General features: G+C 45.0%; 1 protein-coding gene across 1 annotated transcript in view; it reads left to right on the top strand.

Annotated features, from left to right (window-relative positions):
• The window catches only part of LOC124622115 (glutathione S-transferase D7-like), an 82,984-nt gene that overhangs the window by 42,972 nt on the left and 21,178 nt on the right, over positions 1–18,834 (top strand). Inside the window, exons 2-4 of the mRNA XM_047147723.1 lie at positions 6,933–7,087; positions 9,972–10,030; positions 10,127–10,268. Coding sequence (XP_047003679.1) covers positions 6,947–7,087; positions 9,972–10,030; positions 10,127–10,268 — 342 coding nt within the window. The 5' untranslated portion in view covers positions 6,933–6,946. The remainder of the gene's footprint in view (positions 1–6,932; positions 7,088–9,971; positions 10,031–10,126; positions 10,269–18,834) is intronic.

Here is an 18,834-nt window from a genome sequence, read left to right as displayed (position 1 = left end):
ACATCCTAGGAGACTTTCTCCCTCAGACTCGCTTAAAGGTGACTCAGTAGACCTCAACCAAATTGTCCTCAACGTACTGATTGAACTGCTTAGAACGCTTCTTCACCCAAGCTGATGATAAGACCTGCGCCGGAACACTACATGGTGGCCTTGATTTTATTGTAATAACGGTTTCTGCAAATGCTAATATCGTCCAATCAGCGTTATGTTTCTGACGAAGTGAAACGATTTTGGAATAAGTTCTCCATATGTAATCGGGTAAAGCAGGCTGTGCCAGTACATGAAGGTCTCAAAGAGATGACCTACATGAGAGTAAAGAAAAGTGAAGAAGTATACTGTTTGGCCTGTAATGCTGGTACTAGTACCTTACCCATATAAAGGTGACTTCCGTACACTCAAATATATTGCCATTTGATAAAATACACTTTGAGTTTTATATTTCTACAACAATTAATTTGTTTGGAGTTAGTTAATGCTGAAGGGGTTAAGTTAATTCTATGACCTGGACGCTGAATTGGTTACTAAAAGCCAATTAAAACGTGCTACAACCCTGAAAGAGAATTACGGGACGTCTGGTGGATTAAGCTCTGACGTTTGCTATTACATCGACTCAACCACTGGAAATAAGCATAAACAAAATGAAGAAAAAAATAATTTCAAAGTGAGCATTTTAGGTTTGGTTTGACCATGACCGTTATGAATATGAATGGAAACCACAATTTAGTCTAATGAGTCACATTTTTTATATTATACTTTCCAGTACATATTTCGGAGAATTATACCTCCACCATGAAGTGAATTTATATCAGTTTATAAGGCATGGATATATTGTAAGTACGAGTTTTGTGTGAGGGTATAGGTCGTAGGTAAATGGAAATGAGCGTTTGGAGTCGTTGCAGGGCAAGTCCGGCCGCCTTGGTGCAGGTCTTATTACATTCGACGCCACGTTGGGCGATCTGCACGCCGGACGGGGATGAGATGATGACGAAGGCAGCACAACACCCAGTCCCTTAGCGGCGAAAATCCCCGTCCCAGCCGGGAATCAAACCCGGGCCCTTAGGACGGGAATCCGTCACGTTGACCATTCAGCTACCGGGTCGAACTAGGTCGTAGGTAAGATTGTAAAAGCAACCTGTGACCATTGAAAGACACTGGCAAATCTGCCCATAAGTTGTAGTTACAAGACACACATGCCATATTAAATGACTTAAATCGACCTGACGATGTAGATATAAAGGTCTGAAGAACGTAATAGAAAGAATCATAAATATGTCACGACAAAACCTTCACAGTGAGAGAATGGCTGAGAAAAACAAATACTCGCTGGCTGTTCAGAGAATAAAATTCCCTCAGAGCGTTTTCGCCTGTGTGACAATTGAATCACACCTTATACGGAATTACATATTATGGGCTATGGAGGTGTTCGAGGGATTAGCATAACTCTGTGACGCGTAGAATAATTTCAACGAAATTTCGCACAAATATGACTTACTACCTGTAAAAAATACCATCGAACTAGGGCTACCCCACGCGTCTAGGAATGGGGGTGGACATAAAGAATGAAAAAGGATGAAATGTAAGCATAACTCTGGAACTCCTGGAGGAACTACTTTACGATTTGTATACTGTATTTTATTCTAAAAGAAGTAAATAAAATAAATTTTATTTACACTATTGTTATTATTATTATTATTATTATGTAGTGTTATGCCTAGTGGAAGGTCCGTGTCTTCGTATGTCGAACTTCTTTTGCCAATGTTCCCTGTCTTCAGCTTCTTCCTTCAGTCTGTTGTATCTCCTTCCATCGTCGATGTCATCCAGCTGTTAAATACTTCTTCTTGCTCATCACGGAATATTCGCGCTTCAGCCTCTATAGTTTGGTGAAGTTCCAGTATGTGGCAGCGCTATATGTAGCCTTGAAAACGGCGTGTGTAAAGGGGGTGCGTTCCAAGCAGAGAGCTGTCACGTAGTTTCTTTTGGCAAAAAATCAGAGCATTGCAGGTATTCATAGCCACTTGTAGAATGTCTACTGAGATCTGGCAGTGAACAACAGCATGGTGAGTCGATGGGTGAGGCGTTTGTCATCATCTCGCCGGCCGCACACAGCGGTTACTCGTGCAATGTTGGAACGTCCGGACACTCTCATTCGAGGTGATCGAGGGATCACAATTGAACATCTCGCTTCACAACTGGTTGTCTCTGTTGGTAGTGCAGACACACTCGCCCTCCAATTGGGGTATTGTATTGTATGTTAACTGGGGAGCTATAAACGACGGAGAGGCTCCGTCTCCGCCGCAGCCGCAGTGGTCCACAACCCCACGACGACTACCGCAGTCCACTTCACCCCTCCGCCGCCCCACACCGAACCCAGGGTTATTGTGCGGGTTCGGCTCCCGGTGAGCGCCCCCCCCCCCGCCCCCCGCCCCAGGGAACGCATCACGCCAAACGAGTGTAACCCCTATGTTTGCGTGGTGTACGCGTATGTGGAGAATTTGTTTGCGCAGCAATCGCCGACATAGTTTAGCTGTGGCGGAATAAGGGGAACTAGCCTGCATTCGCCGAGGCAGATGGAAAACCGCCTAAAAACCATCCACAGACTGGCCGGTCACCGGACCTCGACACAAGTCCGCTGGGCGGATTCGTGCCGGGGACCAGTCGCTCCTTCCCACTCCAGAAAGCCCTGTGTTAGACTGCTCGACTAATCGGGCGGACACCAGTTGGGGTACACAAATGTGTGTGCCAGCTGGGTTTCTCGCCGCCTAACAGAAGAACATGAAGAGCAACGAAAGACCATTTGCGCGGAATTGCTTGCGTTTTACGAGGCTGACCGCGACAGTTTTTTGTCGAGCTTTGTCAGAAGCAATGAGACACATCACTTCGAATCAGACAAAATCGGCAACTGTGGAGCGGCGCCACACCATCTCTCTTCCAGAGAAATGGTTCAAAGCCGCACCATTAGCCGGTAAAGTCGTGGTCACTGTCTTCTGGGACTCTGAAGGGGTTAGGCAATGTTCAACTCTGAAGTTTATTGTGATGCTCTCGGGAAACTGAAGGAACAAATTCTGCGTTTCGTTGCCATAAAAACGCAAACGAACCTTTCCTTCTGCTGGGCGACGCATGGCCTCACACAAGTTATCGCACCCCAGAGCAGCTCACAAAACCTCAATGGACTGTTCTTCCTCATCCACCCTGCAGCCCGTATCTCGCAAATTCCAGTTTCCATCTGTTTGGTCCAACGAAGGATGCACTCTGCTGGAAGTAGATGATGGGAAGGTTACTGATGCATCAAGACATTGGCTCTGACGTCGACCAGTATCATGTACCGTGTGGACATACATGCCTTCCGAGTAAAGTGGATTAAGGCCGTCGCATTATGCTGGAAAATAGGGTTTTTAGTCACGAGAGTGGAGAGTAATATGGCGCATTGGGACCCTGAATAAAACCAACTTACTTTCAGAAAAAAAGTGTCCCCTCACTTATTGAACTTCCCTCGTAAGTAAACTAAGTAAAAGTTAATCACCCCAAAGGGACATCAGGGTAGGACCTTCTCTTTCCCTGATAGTAGCCGCAATTCAGCGAGGAAGAGAGTCCACAAGTTTCTTTGCAATATGCAGCTCAAGCCGCTCATTGATGATTAGATTCTGTAGCACAGTCGCGTCAGGTGATTAAATATCCATGAACTTTCGGGCGAAAGCACCTCGGCTAAGTAGTGACCACTTGACAACGGCCAATGAACACTCGTCCGACATCTCTTGGATACTTAACCGCTTGACATAGCTGGAAGCTAGAGAAAATTCCATTGGTTAAAATCACTGTGAGACCAGGCATTCGTGCAGTCCGAGAAATTTTCTTTTGGATTAAGTTCGGCTGATGTAGCGGGTAATTCGAGATGTGGTATGTTATCTGAGTGATCATCAAACAAGGAACACGTGCGTGCAGCCCTGCGAACACGGTTGTCGTCATCTTGGAAGGCGCGGCTGTCCGCAGCATACTCATCATGATGATGTGGAAGGAACGTCAACGCTTGATTACCGAAATGCTGAAGTTAGATTCGTGGTTTAGGTTCTCTGTAATCTGAATTTATCTGCCCAGGTCACGGTACAAGAAAACAGCCGGACAACATTCCAGACAATCTCTGGCCCGGGCTACACCCTTTACGCACACACAGGTTTAAACGATTTTTTACACGATTGACACCCTTGACTCCTTACTTTATTTGAAAAGGGGCTAAATTATGAATCATCGAATCACAACACATGCATCAGTCAGCTATTATCTAGTTTTATAATTTTATTCATAGCATTTATTTTCTCAGAAACTGTAGTATGTAATTCAGAATAAAGTAGTCACGAGTTGCACAGTTACTTTTTTGCGCATTACGGTTTTCAATCATATATTTCATAAAATATGAGCTCTTCTTGCAAGGTAACATGTCTTGGCAAGATCACAAAAGAATCAAATATATCAATCTTGCAATATACCCCAAGAAAAAAAAGACGCACCACGAAGGAATTGTCCGAATGGGGTGGAAATCAGTAGATGTGATGTACACGTACAGACAAACAATTTCAGAAAAATTGGATGATCTATTCAGGAGAAAGAGCTTCACAAATGGACCAAGTAAAGAAGGCATTGGTCCGCCCGGGGTCCCTATACAAGGGGTTAATCGGCTTGCCATTGTTTAATAGAGTTTTTGAATGTCCTCCTGAAGGATATCGAGCCAAACTCTGTCCAACTGACGCGATAGATCGTCAAAATCCCGAAATGGTTAAGAGACCCCTGTTCGTAATGTTCCAAACATGCTCAATTGAGAGATCCGACGACCTTGCTGGCCAAGGTAAGGTTTTGCGAGCACGAAGATAAGCAGTAGAAACTCTTGCCATGTGCGGGCGGGCATTATCTTGTCGGAGTGTAACCCGTGCATGATTTACCACGAAGAGCAACAAAAGGGAGCGTAGAATACTGTTGACGTGTCGCTATGCTGCAAGTGTGCCGCCGATGACAACCAAAGAGGTCCTGCTATGAAAAGAAATGGCACCCCAGACCATGACTCCTGCTTATCGGGCCGTATGGCGGACGAGTGTCTGGTTCGTATCCCAACGTTGTCTGGGACGTCTCCAGACTTGTCTTCACTGGTCATCGGGGCTCATCACTGGAGACAATTCTACTTCAGACAAGGAGATTCCAGACTGAAGACGTGTATGGAGATGCCCTGGACAATGGTGGGATACCACCTGACTGTCGCCCGCTATACGGTACGACAATTACACCACTGGCCATTAAAATTGCTACACCAAGAAGAAATGCAGATGATAAACGGGTATTCATTGGACAAATATATTATACTAGAACTGACATGTGATTATATTTTCACGCAATTTGGGTGCATAGATCCTGAGAAATCAGTACCCAGAACAACCACCTCTGGCCGTAATAAGGGCCTTGATACGCCTGGGCATTGAGTCAAACAGAGCTTGGATGGCGTGTACAGGTGCAGCTGCCCATGCAGCTTCAACACGATACCACAGTTCATCAACAGTAGTGACTGGCGTATTGTGACGAGCCAGTTGCTCGGCCACCATTGACCAGACGTTTTCAATTGGTGAGAGATCTGGAGAATGTGCTGGCCAGGGCAGCAGTCGAACATTTTCTGTATCCAGAAAGACCCGTACATGACCTGCAACATAAGGTCGTGCGTTATCCTTCCGAAACGTAGGGTTTCGCAGGGATCGAATATAGGGTAGAGCCACGGGTCGTAACACACTGTTCAAAGTGCCGTCAATGCGAACAAGTGGTGACCGAGGCGTGTAACCAATAGCACCCCATAACATCACGCCGGGTGATACTCCACTCCAGTAGGACGAATACACGCTTCCAATGTGCGTTCACCGCCATGTCACCAAACACGGATGCGACCACCATGATGCTGTAAACAGAACCTGGATTCATCCGAAAAAATGTAATTTTACCATTCGTACACCCAGGTTCGTCGTTGAGTACACCTTCGCAGGCGCTCCTGTCTGTGATGCAGCGTCAAGGGTAACCGCAGCCATGGTCTCCGAGCTGATAGTCCATGCTGCTGCAAACGTCGTCGAACTGTTCGTGCAGATGGTTGTTGTCTTGCAAACGTCCCCATCTGTTGACTCAGGGATCGAGACGTGGCTGCACGATCCGTTACAGCCTTGCGGATAAGATGCCTGTCATCTCGACTGCTAGTGATTACGAGGCCGTTGGGATGCAGCACAGCGTTCCGTCTTACCCTCGTCTACCCACCGATTCCATATTCTGCTAACAGTCATTGGATCTCGACCAACGCGAGCAGCAGGCTACAATCCGACCTTTATCAAAGTCGGAAACGTGATGGTAGGCATTTCTCCTCCTTACACGAGGCATCGCAACAGCGTTTCAGCAGGCAACGCCGGTCAACTGCTGTTTGTGTATAAGAAATCAGTTGAAACTTTCCTCATGTCAGCACGTTGTAGGTGTCACCACCGGCACCAGCCTTGTGTGAATGCTCTGAAAAGCTAATCATTTGCATATCACAGCATCTTCTTCCTGTCCGCTAAATTTCTCGTCTGTAGCACATCATCTTCGTGGTGTAGTAATTTTAATGGCCAGTAGTGTGTATCACTTCTACCGATTTCCTCCCATTCGGATAATTCCTCCGTAGTACGTTTCTTTCTTTTTCGTTGTGTTCAGAGTGTACTTGGTGAGTAAATGTAGAAATGCCGTTCTCAGTTGAGCAATCCTGTTAAAGTCGCAACTGTGACTCCATAAGTAAATTGTCTGTACTTCAATGTTATACCTCTCTTGAGCACATTACCTTCTGAAATATTATGGACAAAGTTGTTGCAGAGAAATTATGTGATAGTTACTTAGAAATTTCCTGTCACCTTTCTTATTAAGGGATCATATATTTTGCTTGTTTTCAGACGACCCGTGAATCATGCCTGTAGTTCTGTATCACTGTCCTCCCAGCCCACCGTCCAGAGTAGCCTTGACTGTTGCTAAGGCTCTTGGGATCGATGTCACCGTCAAAATCATCGATCTGTTCAAGAATGAACACTTACAAGAGGAGTATCTTAAGGTAAGACATTGGTAGTGTAGTAAATATTCGTTATGTCCTTCAAGACTCCTAAACACCAGATCCGTATTAAGTGGCTCATTCATTCTCTTATGGTTGTGTGCTGTTTATTTACAGTAACGAGTCGCATTTATATTTATGTAAAATTCAAAATTAGTTCTGCGTTTTTAAGCACACACACACACACACACACACACACACACACACACACACACACACACACACACACACACACACACGTGTTTACATGTTTACTTATTCTTCCATGGAGAAACTAGAAAGATGGAAATGGCTGTAATTTATTAAAATTTTCTTTGTTCGTGCATCATTTTTAATTCAACTGGATGGCTATAAATGTATTTTATTAAAGTACTTAAATAGTCGATATCTGATGTATTTCCTCCTAGTTATTATTTATAAATTTCATTGTTTTCGTACTACGTCACGAAACTCAGTTTGTTGTCACTATGACTGCTTTTTAAAGAGTTGCGTACGAGACAACTTGAGGATGTACAACTCATATCATCGCGTTTTACACATGCTTCATTATTTCTTTAGAAATAATTATAATTACCATTTCACAGTACCTAAATGAATGCTAAATTTGAAACATTATTGACAGTATCAGTAATGTTATAAAATACAACGTGAGTGACGTCGGCCATCAGTTCCTTGAAGAATCTTAGTGAAAACATTAGTCAGCTGAGGTCTGGAGAATGTACAGGCAAAGTTGTGGGACCTCTCCGACCAATCGAAACTGTCTTGGACTGCATTTTCAAATGCACATGCACATTGCTGCGAAAATGTTCTGGTGCATCATCGTGTATGAGCCACATATACAGTGAACCTACCGATTCCATATTCTGCTAACAGTCACTGTATCTCGACCAACGCGAGCTGCAATGTCGCTATACGATAAACCGCAATCGCGATAGGCTACAATCCGACCTTTATCAAAGTCGGAAACGTGATGGTACAAAATGGTTCAAATGGCTCTGAGCACTATGGGACTCAACTGCTGTGGTCATCAGTCCCCTAGAACTTAGAACTAATTAAACCTAACTAACCTAAGGACATCACACACATCCATGCCCGAGGCAGGATTCGAGCCTGCGACCGTAGCAGCAGCGCGGCTCCGGACTGGAGCTCCTAGAACCGCACGACCACCGCGGCCGGCCGTGATGGTACACATTTCTCCTCTTTACACGAGGCATCACAACGACGTTTCAGCAGGCAACGCCGATCAACTATTGTTTGTGTATGAGAAATCGGTTGAAACTTTCCTCATGTCAGCACGTTGTAGGTGTCGCCATCGGCGCCAGCCTTTTGTGAATGCTCTGAAAAGCTAATGATTTGCATATCACAACATCTTCTTCCTGTCGGTTAAATTTCTCGTCTGTAGCACGTCATCTTCGCGTTGCAGCAATGTTAATGGCCAGCAGTGTATATAGGCCATACCACATTGACACGGTATTTTGTAAACTGCCACCTCCCGCAGTAGCAAATCATCCTTCACCGATCCCAGCAAATCCTAAATCTTAGAAGGTGGACGAAAAAGCACTTTGACATGAAAATTATTAAGAATCCTCGATATCTTGAAGGAGATATTTCCAACGAAGGGAAGAAAAGCTAGGGGCTTGGCTGGCGCGTTCTCCTCTGTATTCACTTCCCGGTTCCTGGCTCTAGTTGAGAAGGCCCTGTTAATTTGCCGGGTCGAGTATCCATTGCCTCTGAACACCGCCCTTAAATGTGCAAGTTCTTTAGGCAAATTCTCTATTCTCTGCATCCGACACCGAATGTGCCCTATGCACAAGGGTTTTAAGTACACTGATTGATGGTCTGGGATGGATGATGGCAACTAGAAGAGTGCAAGTACAAATCAGTGTGAGTGGGCTTACGATAGACAGAATGTCGCACCGAGCCGTCACCTTTCCGTTTAACATCCAGGAATGGAAGGCAGCCATCTTTCTCTATTTAACTAGAATACAACTACAAATTAGTGTGAGTGGGCTTACGATAGACAGAATGTCCCACCGAGCCATCACCTTTCCGTTTAACCAAAACATCCAGGAATGGAAGGTAGCCATCTTTCTCTAGCACCAGCCTTCGACTGCTGCCTGACTGGGTGTGTGGGCAGCTCTGAACTCTGCCACCTTCAAAGGTCTGCGATGCTGGGATCCATGCATCTCTGAATGTGCCAAGGTCCAAACCGAGGACTCCTCTGCCCTGTGACATTGGGGCAAGATGCTGTCCGCCGCTTTCTCGGTGACGGCAGCCGACTCTTGGCCATCGTGCTACAGGTGGGAAATTCGACACATACTCGGATACAGCAGTAACGGCAGCACGCGGCCTGCGCCACTGCTGGCCAGAGCAGATTGAAAGCTAATCACACCGAGAGACAAGGTGTTGGTGTATCTGTCGTGCTCGCCAGGGATCAACACTAGCAGCATCGAAGACTGAATGACCGTAAATAAACAGCAATAAAGAGTTTCTTGCAGCCACGAGCTGCCTTCTTCTTCTGCAGCTACATCCATGTCTGGCAGTGAATCACTGTCGACAGCAAGCTATCGTAGACATTCTATGAGATTTCCGCCAGTCACTAGTGAAACAACCGGCCGCTGTGGCCGAGCGGTTCTAGACGCTTCAGACCGGAACCGTGCGACTACTACGGTCGCAGGTTCGAATTCTGCCTCGGGCATGGGTGTGTGTGATGTCCTTAGGTTATTTAGGTTTAAGTAGTTCTAGGGGACTGATGACCTCAGATGTTAAGTCCCATAGTGCTCAGCGCCATTTGAACCAGTGAAACAGTCTAGTATTTTAGTATTCATTTGACTTTGTTAGTCCCCAAAGCTCTGATTTTTACTAAATACTGCCTCTTCTATTTCAGATAAATCCAGAACATACGGTACCAGCCATGGACGACAATGGTTTGATTCTTCACGACAGGTACGTCCAGCGGTGATTTTCTGTGTCGTCTCATATAATCCATTATTCCATTCTCACAATCTCTGTAAAGCTGTAATAATGTTCCGCTTGTGCCAGCCACGTAATCGCCACTTACCTGGTGTCACGCTACGGAAAGGATGAATCTCTCTATCCGAAGGATGTGAAGCAGAGGGCGCTGGTCGACCAGAGACTGTATTTCGAAGCGACAGTACTTTTTCCTCGTCTAAGGGCTACAACAGTAAGTGTGTTTATATAGATTTTGCAAGGTTTTGTTACAAAACATGTTATGAACGAAGCGAACAGTTATTTGAATGAATCTTGCTAAAATTTCAAAGTGATGCGAGCATTGGAATCTGCCTGTAAAAGTTCAAGAGTATAAAGTATCAAACTTTTCACTTTTGAAAGCAAAAACGTGGAATTGTCATGCTAAAAGTAGTGAGCAACAAAGCAACAATTTTTAAATCTCTTAATTTTTTTAAAAGAAGCCAAGTGCATCATCGTAATCTAGAGATATTTCTCTCACTTTTCAACATAATCTCCATTTCTTTGCACACGGTTTCGGCAATGTTCTGCAAGTCTGAACATACCCTTCCGACAGAACTATGTTCCAGCTGCATGAAGACAGTGATGCCCTGCTTTCTGAATATGCTTCGCCGTCTCGTAGTGTTAGCTTCCCGTCCTTACAGCTTTCGTCGCCTGTCACAATATTCGTCCAAAAATCATCACCTACATTTTGAAATCTCTGAAGATTTTGGCCGATGGTTCTTCTCTGTAGGTTACCGTCTTCGGACAATAATCGTGAAGCCCATCGGACACAAACTTGCAATAACTTAAGCTTTGTATCGTTTTGCGCATGCACTGTGTCCTAATGCACGCTTAGCAGCGATTTCGTTCACTGTGACACGCGTGTCTTCTGTAATGAGTTCACCAGTTCTTTCCTGGTTGCGTTCCGTGGAGGGGGTCACCAGCGACGGTCACAGGCAGAGATACATTAGTTTGAACTGGAGCCACTGTGACCCAGCAGTGACTCAGCCTCGCCACATGTGACGGACAAGGTCACTGTGTTCACAGCAGTCACCGCCGGACATGCATTAGTTTGAACTGGAGTCACTGGGACACAGATCACAGACACTGCGCCGCAGATTTGCCAAACGACAGGCAGTAATTTCTGAGACAGTGACGCGAAACATTCATTGTACATTACACTGTACACACTGTAGCTATGAGTTTAGATTTGATTAACACAGAAGATTTTATAAGTGAAGTAGAAAACCGTCCTGCTATTTGGGATGTGAAAAGCGTTGACTATAGCAACAAAGTGATGAAGACGAGTGCGTGGCAAGAAATTATAACGAAGTTTGTGCCTGATTTCAGTGAGAAAAGCATGGATGAGAAAAACAAAATTGGTAAGTTGTATGTTCTTTTTTTAAATTTAGCACCTTATTTTTCGGACCATAAAACTCTAGCGAAATTTAGTTGCCACCCCTGTACGAGTCCATTTCACTAACTAATCAGCTAGCAATACCTGCGGTGTCGGGCACCAGTGATCCGACAGTGTTCATCACAGTCACCGGTGACCATCACTGGCGACCGTCACTAGCATCCCAGTGTGAAACGGGCCTAATAGCAATGAGTCACTATTGGAATCAATCACTGACACAAATATCACAGACTAACGCTTGGTGGGGATATGAAATGGAATAATCGTATTAGAGCAAACCAAAGACTGCGATTCATTGGCAGAACACTTAGAAGGTGCAACAGGTCTACTAAAGAGACTGCTTACACCACGCTTGTCCGCCCTATTCTGGAGTATTGCTGTGCGGTGTGGGATCCGCATCAGGTGGGACTGACGGATGACATCGAAAAAGTACAAAGAAGCGCAGTTCGTTTTGTACTATCGCGAAATAGGGGAGATAGTGTAACAGACATGTACGTGAATTGGAGTGGCAATCATAAAAAAAAGGCGTTTTTCGTTGCGACGGGATCTTTTCATGAAAGTTCAATCACCAATTTTCTCTTCCGATGGCGAAAACATTCTGTTAGCACCCACCTACATAGGGAGAAATGATCATCACGATAAAATAAGAGAAATCAGGGCTCGCACAGAAAAATTTAAGTGCTCGTTTTTCCCGCGTGCCGTTCGGGAGTGGAACGGTAGAGAGACAGCTTGAAGGTCGTTCATTGAACCCTTCGCCAGGCACTTTATTGTGAATAGCAGAGTAATCACGTAGATGTAGATGTAGATGTAGATATAGCTCAGTCGTTTATAATGCAAGCAATCAGCCGACTTCGTTTCATTGGCAGGATACTTGGAAAATGCAGTCAGTCTACAAAATAGATCGCTTACAAAACACTGTAGTATTCTGCTGAAGTGTGCAGGGACCATATCAGGTAGTACTAATAGGGGATACAAAATTTATACAAAAAAAAGGCAGCACAAATGGTCAAGTTTATGTGAACCGTGGAAGAGAGTCTTTGAAATACTATTGCATAAGAGGTAACACAGGCAAAGCCAAGATGTTCGCGATTTACCGTTAGTTTCCTTAATTACCAACTCTGTGACGCCACGAGGGATACCACTGTGTCTCGCCAAAGCATTGGAGGTGTGGGACTTCTTCCCAGGTCGCCGCCGTAACTGCCGACGATGATCGTCCTGGGTACTGCAGAAACACGATTCATCGCTGAACACAGTGCGATGCCATTCATCAACAGTCCATGTTTCCTGGCCACGGAACCTCTCCAGACGGAGCTGTCTGTGTTGTGGTGTTAACGGCATCCTTCGCTTAGGACAGTAGCTGCCCAGTCCGGCTGCTGGTAGTTTCCGACCAATGATGCGGGATGACACAGACTGTAACTTGTTTTACGATGGCAACTGCATATGTGAAGAGGCTACTGTTAGCTTGTTACACAGTACGGTGATCCACCCATGTGGTGGTCAGCCGTGGTCGACCGGAGCCTTGACGACGAGAATGTGGCCCTCACGTTCCGATGCAGACCACCAATGGGCCACTGTCACATTCTAATCTCCCACAAATGTGGATGTTGCACTATTCGACCAACTGGGACCTACAGTGCGGATCCTTTCAAACTATGCCAAGTGCTGATAACGCTATCTAACATGAGTACATGGCACATCTGTGTACCTCAATATCTGAGGCTGTTGACGTTGCTATGTACCCTACCAGGACTGGTAACAGCACTAATGCAGTCGGGCACCCGCTCTACCTGTCAAATACCCGACGATGACGTCTACATATATGACGTTAAAGACATCCGACCAAGTCGTTTGGTGCACATCTGTGTACCTCAATATCTGAAGCTGTTGACACCGCTATGTACCCTACCAGGACTGGTAACAGCACTAAAGCACTCTGGCGCCCTCTCTACCTGTCAGCCGGCCGGGGTGGCCGAGCGGTTCCAGGCGCTACAGTCTGGAACCGTGCGACCGCTACGGTCGCAGGTTCGAATCCTGCCTCGGGCATGGATGTGTGTTATGTCCTTAGGTTAGTTAGGTTTAAATAGTTCTAAGTTCTAGGGGACTGATGACCTCAGAAGTTAAGTTGGTTTGGTTCAAATGGCTCTGAGCACTATGGGACTCAACTGCTGAGGTCATTAGTCCCCTAGAACTTAGAACTACTTAAACCTAACTAACCTAAGGACATCACAAACATCCATGCCCGAGGCAGGATTCGAACCTGCGACCGTAGCGGTCTTGCGGTTCCAGACTGCAGCGCCTTTAACCGCACGGCCACTTCGGCCGGCAGAAGTTAAGTCCCATAGTGCCCCGAGCCATCTACCTGTCAAATACCTGACGATGACGTCTACATATACCACGTTAAAGACATCCGACCATGTCTTATGTGGCACATCTGTGTACCTGTACCTCAATATCTGAAGCTGTTGACACCGCTATGTACCCTACCGGGACTGGTAACAACACTAATGCAGTCTGGCGCCCGCTCTACCTCTCAAGTACTAGCCGATGACGTCTACATGTACGAAGCTAAAGACATCCGACCATGTCTTTTGGGTGCTTCACATATTTTGTTATGCAGTGTATTATGATCGCAGCATCATTATAGCTCAGTTTTCTGCAAATAAATCTTCTCTGAATTCATTAAACAGTGTTCCGCTAGAGCTATGACGTCATTCTTTCTTTTAAGTTCCCCGACCCTCTCTGTTACACTTGGGTACGGGCTTACCGACCTTATTACGATACAGACAACGCATGTCTGGATTTGTTACATGTCTGTTGTCACGCATACTCCAAATACGGCGCCAGTACACTAGAACTGGTCGGACTACCGCCTATTATGTAATACTGCACCAGTACACTAGAACTGGTCGGACTACTGCCTGTTATGTGATTTCCTTTACACATGCATTGCATTTTAACCTTGTACTCGGATAATATCGGATTCGTTATCTTTATCGAGGCTATTATATCACACGCGTCCAGCTTTAATGAGCGCTGCTATCTGTGCAAGTGCTTGAAGATTTGGCCGGTAGGAAGGACTTCAGAAGCGGTTGGGCTTCCGCTGTTTAGGAAATGGCTGCAGGGTGTGGAACCAGAAATGCCAAAGTTTACTACTGAAACTGAATCATAGCATGGTTTGTTGTCTATCCTTAAGGAATACAGAAATGAAGTCCGAAACCTTTTGTACAAGGTGGGGCCCTCATGGCTGGAGAGGAGCGGAAGGAAGGTCTGAACTGCCTGAGAACAGGGAACTTCACTTGGCCACACTCCTCAGGCCGCCCCCAGCACCCCACGTGACCGATTCTGTTCCTGTGATTGGTTTCGTCCTGTATAGTTGATTGACAGCGTTAGCGATGTTTATCCGTGGCGTTAGTTTGTCAGCACAAGTTCACATATCACGTGAAGCGGCTGGCATCCGGCTAATATCCGGTGTCAACCAAGACAGACCTTTTTGAAGCTTAGGAACGACTTAGCGAGTTACCCATTAATGAAAATTTAAAGAAATAAATCGATTTGTTGAGCATTATACGTACACATTAATTATACCAAGTGGAAATCTTGTTCAGATTTTTCTGAAATTTGCTACGGTTGTCCAGCGATGATACTTTTCTGTACAACCTTATAGTGCTGCTGATCCTAGCTGGTAAGTAGTTCATCTATTCAATAGTTCATGTAGATTGAAAGCATCGGAGGTCCTATTACGCTTTCACCGGGCACACGTGATGTTACTTTTGTTTCTGTAGAACTTTCACAGTCCAGAACCCGCTCTTCGTAAACCGATTTTCCAATACTGCTTCAGGCTGATCTTGTAAAAAATAACTAGTAAATGATTCTGAAAAGCGGCTCTAGCTGCCGAATACCCACTTCCACATTCGACTTTGTGTCCCATGTAAACGCTCAACGTTTTTGAAACTTGCTCATTTTCCGTTTTTTTTTTTTCTTGTGCAACAAATATGGTGTAGGAAATATTAGACTGAGTTGTATTTGACTGAAGGGAAACAGCCATCGTGCTTACTACATAGGACACCAAAACAGCTGATTTCCAGAGGCCATATGGTATCTACAATTGTCGATCCGAGAAGAAACGTTTGACTGGGTCACCAAAAGAGATTCAGAGTTTAACATGTAAACTCGTCGTCGGATATCGGTCTACGACACACGAATTTCGTCTTCCGGAAGTTATGTTGCACGTAAACGGAGTAACTGACATCTTTTGGCGACACCCCACCCTAAGTGCACTGAGCCGACTGTGAGCAGCAATCGGCGACTGTTTGCTTTTACTGCTCTAATGTACGCAAAAGTGTCGTCGTTGAGTTGCTCTAGGAGTATACGGGATGAATCGAACAGAATTTTTGTTTTGTTCGATGAACTGTAGCTTGCTATAAATGCTGGAAAATATAAGTTAACACTGCAGTAGGCGCGTGCTATATCGTTCGGGGTTAGGCGCGTGGGGGACTCCTGTCCCCCATTTGTGTTTCTTAATTACGCATTGCAATGATTATCAAATGTTCTTTATTTGCTTTTTCTGTCTTTGTTTATGTATAGGTATGGAAATAAAACACAGATGTCCAAAACAATATTTCAATAATTTATTTCGGAGACAGTTAACACATACGCTTTGCAAGTGGGGCGAACACGTACACCTTTCACATTTATGACATCATTTTCTAGTTGACTTGTCTTTCTGCCTTCCACACCCGTAGCCACGTCCTTTGGAATCTTCTCTGGGATTGTCTTGTGTTGTAACTGTTGAAGTTATACCCAGTAGAACATGTGCACCTCACCGTAATTCATTGTTTCTTCTAGAACTTCTTAGGGTCCTATTAGGCAGAGTATACCGAAAAGTGCTCTTATTTCAGTCTCATCAGTGAATCTAGCATCTCTATGTCTCTGAAATTTGCTTTTCAAATTTCTTACATAGTTATGTCTGCAGTTAACTATAGTTTTGTAAACACTGCTGTCTAAGAAAAAATCTAATAACTTTCTGAAAGTATTGCAGATGCATGCATCGTGGGGCCAGGTAGATGAGTTATTGTATTCTCTGACCTTGTTCTCACGTTTCTTTCAGGAAAAGACTTAGACCATTTTGTTTTACTGTTCTCCCAAGATAAAAGGAAATACTAGACTCACAGTTCTTACTATCGTATTCACTGCAGATTGTTCAGTTTCACTATCATGATCGCTTTCCATTAGTTGACCATCTTCATTTGAATTAGATTCTTCAGAATCAAATACGTCATTTTCATCATTCTCTGCATCTTCTTCGAGCACCTCATCCACACTTCAGGGTCGGAAGGCACATCCCCTCTTCTTTTCTTCGGATCTGACATCACTAAAATAAAAACATATTTATGAGTATCAGTTTCTGTAAATTATAGGCATGTTGAAGACCGCGTAATTACCACTTTAGTTAATATAGTTATTTTAGTCTTATTAATAAAAATTTTAAATATTGTACGTACAACGAATTTACTATGAAAAATGTTAAAAAAAGGAAAACACCAACCGTAAGAGAGAGGATGGAGGAGGATATTAGTGTTTAACGTCCCGTCGACAACGAGGTCATTAGAGACGGAGCGCAAGGTCGGGTTAGGGAAGGATGGAGAAGGAAATCGGCCGTGCTCTTTCAAAGGAACCATCCCGGCATTTGCCTGAAGCGATTTAGGGAAATCACGGAAAACCTAAATCAGGATGGCCGGAGACGACCTACCTTAAGAAATTGTTACGTAGATAGGCGCGTGGTGGACAGTTGTACCCCAATTCACTTCAACGTCCTGCTGTCTGTGTTTAGCTGTCCAACTGACGTTAACTGCAAACGGAACTTCAACAATGCACCAATTTGAAAGGTACTGAGCGTGGGAACGCTGCAACTTTAAATGTAACGGAAATAATCACAGTGTAAAACCGCTGGCTGACAGGTGTACCCCACGCGCCCACTCCTGGGTTAATGCAGATGAGTAGCAACAACGATCCTGTAATGACACAGTATAAGCTCTGTGCCTGACACAGTCACGTCGATTAATCTCTTGGTGTAACGTTCCGAAGCGACGTGATATGGAACAAGCACGTCAGGTCGGTTTTAGGGAAGGCGAACGGTCGATTTCGGTGTATTGGGAGAATTATGGGAAAATGTTGCTCATTTATAAAGGAGAACGCCTACAGAACACTTATACGACCAATTGCCGAGTACTGTTCGTCTATTTGGATTCCCACCAGGTCAGATTCAAGCAAGACTTGGTAGCTGTTACGAGGCGTCCTGCCAGATTTGTTACCGATTTTTGCTATCAGCTCATGAGTATTGTGGAAATGCCCCGTATGCTCAGCTGAAAATCACTGGAAAGAAGTCTGTCTTTTCACGGAACACTACCAGGAAAGTTTAGAGAACAGGCATTTGGGACAGACGGAAGAACGTTTCTACTGCCATACGTACATGTCGAACAAGAGTCACGAAGGCAAGATAAGAGAAATTAGAGCTGTTATGAAACGTACAGACAGTCGTTTTTCCCTCGCTCCAATTGCAAGTCGAATAGCACTTACTAGCAGTGGTACAAGGTGCTCTCTGCCAGGCACCATATTGCTGCGGAATATGTATGTAGTCATAGTTGTAAACTCACTGGTTGGTGGGAGCTTGTGCAGTGCATTGTTGTTGTTGTCGTTGTTGTTGTGGGTAAGTGCGTGGTCATGGGAAGACAGAGTGCGAATCTCAGTGGTGGCGCATGGGTCACTTATTTTCCGCCACGAGTTGCTTGGTACGCATTGGAATTCAGTCCGTCTTATGTGTGTGTAGCCACATTTCCCTTGAGAAGCAGTATGGTAGAAAATGCAAGGTGAAAGGCTCACTTTCTAAAAACAAGCCTGAAACTGTCTGCCATGTGGTTACAACTGCATGTATGGCAGTGAGAAGCCGCCACTGTGGGGAGCATTGTAGTGGCCAATAGTCCACAGGGAAGGCACTGCGGAGAGGCGCTGGAGCACGAAGCCCAACATCGAGGACTGCGAGAAATAAAAGGAAACGTGGGATAAGCAACTGCTGTACAGTGTAAACCAGATATAGCCTACATCTGCAAATGTACTCTACTCTTAGAATGTGGCATTAAATTTTTTATTCATTTAGCATTTATCGATCTATCTCAGGCCCGGCCAAACAGCGCTCCGCGAGCGGGATCGCTCCGGCCGCTCTCCTGGGTAGAGCTCCGAGCGCAGCGGCGAATGAGATTGAGGGCGGAGGAGGAAGGGGACAATCAGTGCTGCAGCCGGCCACTGCTAAAGCAAACCATTCGGCTTTTCAGATGTCGAGCACTATACTGTTTGCTTTAAAGTACAA

This window comes from Schistocerca americana, chromosome 7, assembly GCF_021461395.2.
Source record: "Schistocerca americana isolate TAMUIC-IGC-003095 chromosome 7, iqSchAmer2.1, whole genome shotgun sequence".
Lineage (NCBI taxonomy): Eukaryota > Metazoa > Arthropoda > Insecta > Orthoptera > Acrididae > Schistocerca > Schistocerca americana.
This window is presented reverse-complemented; position numbering and strand designations above follow the sequence as displayed.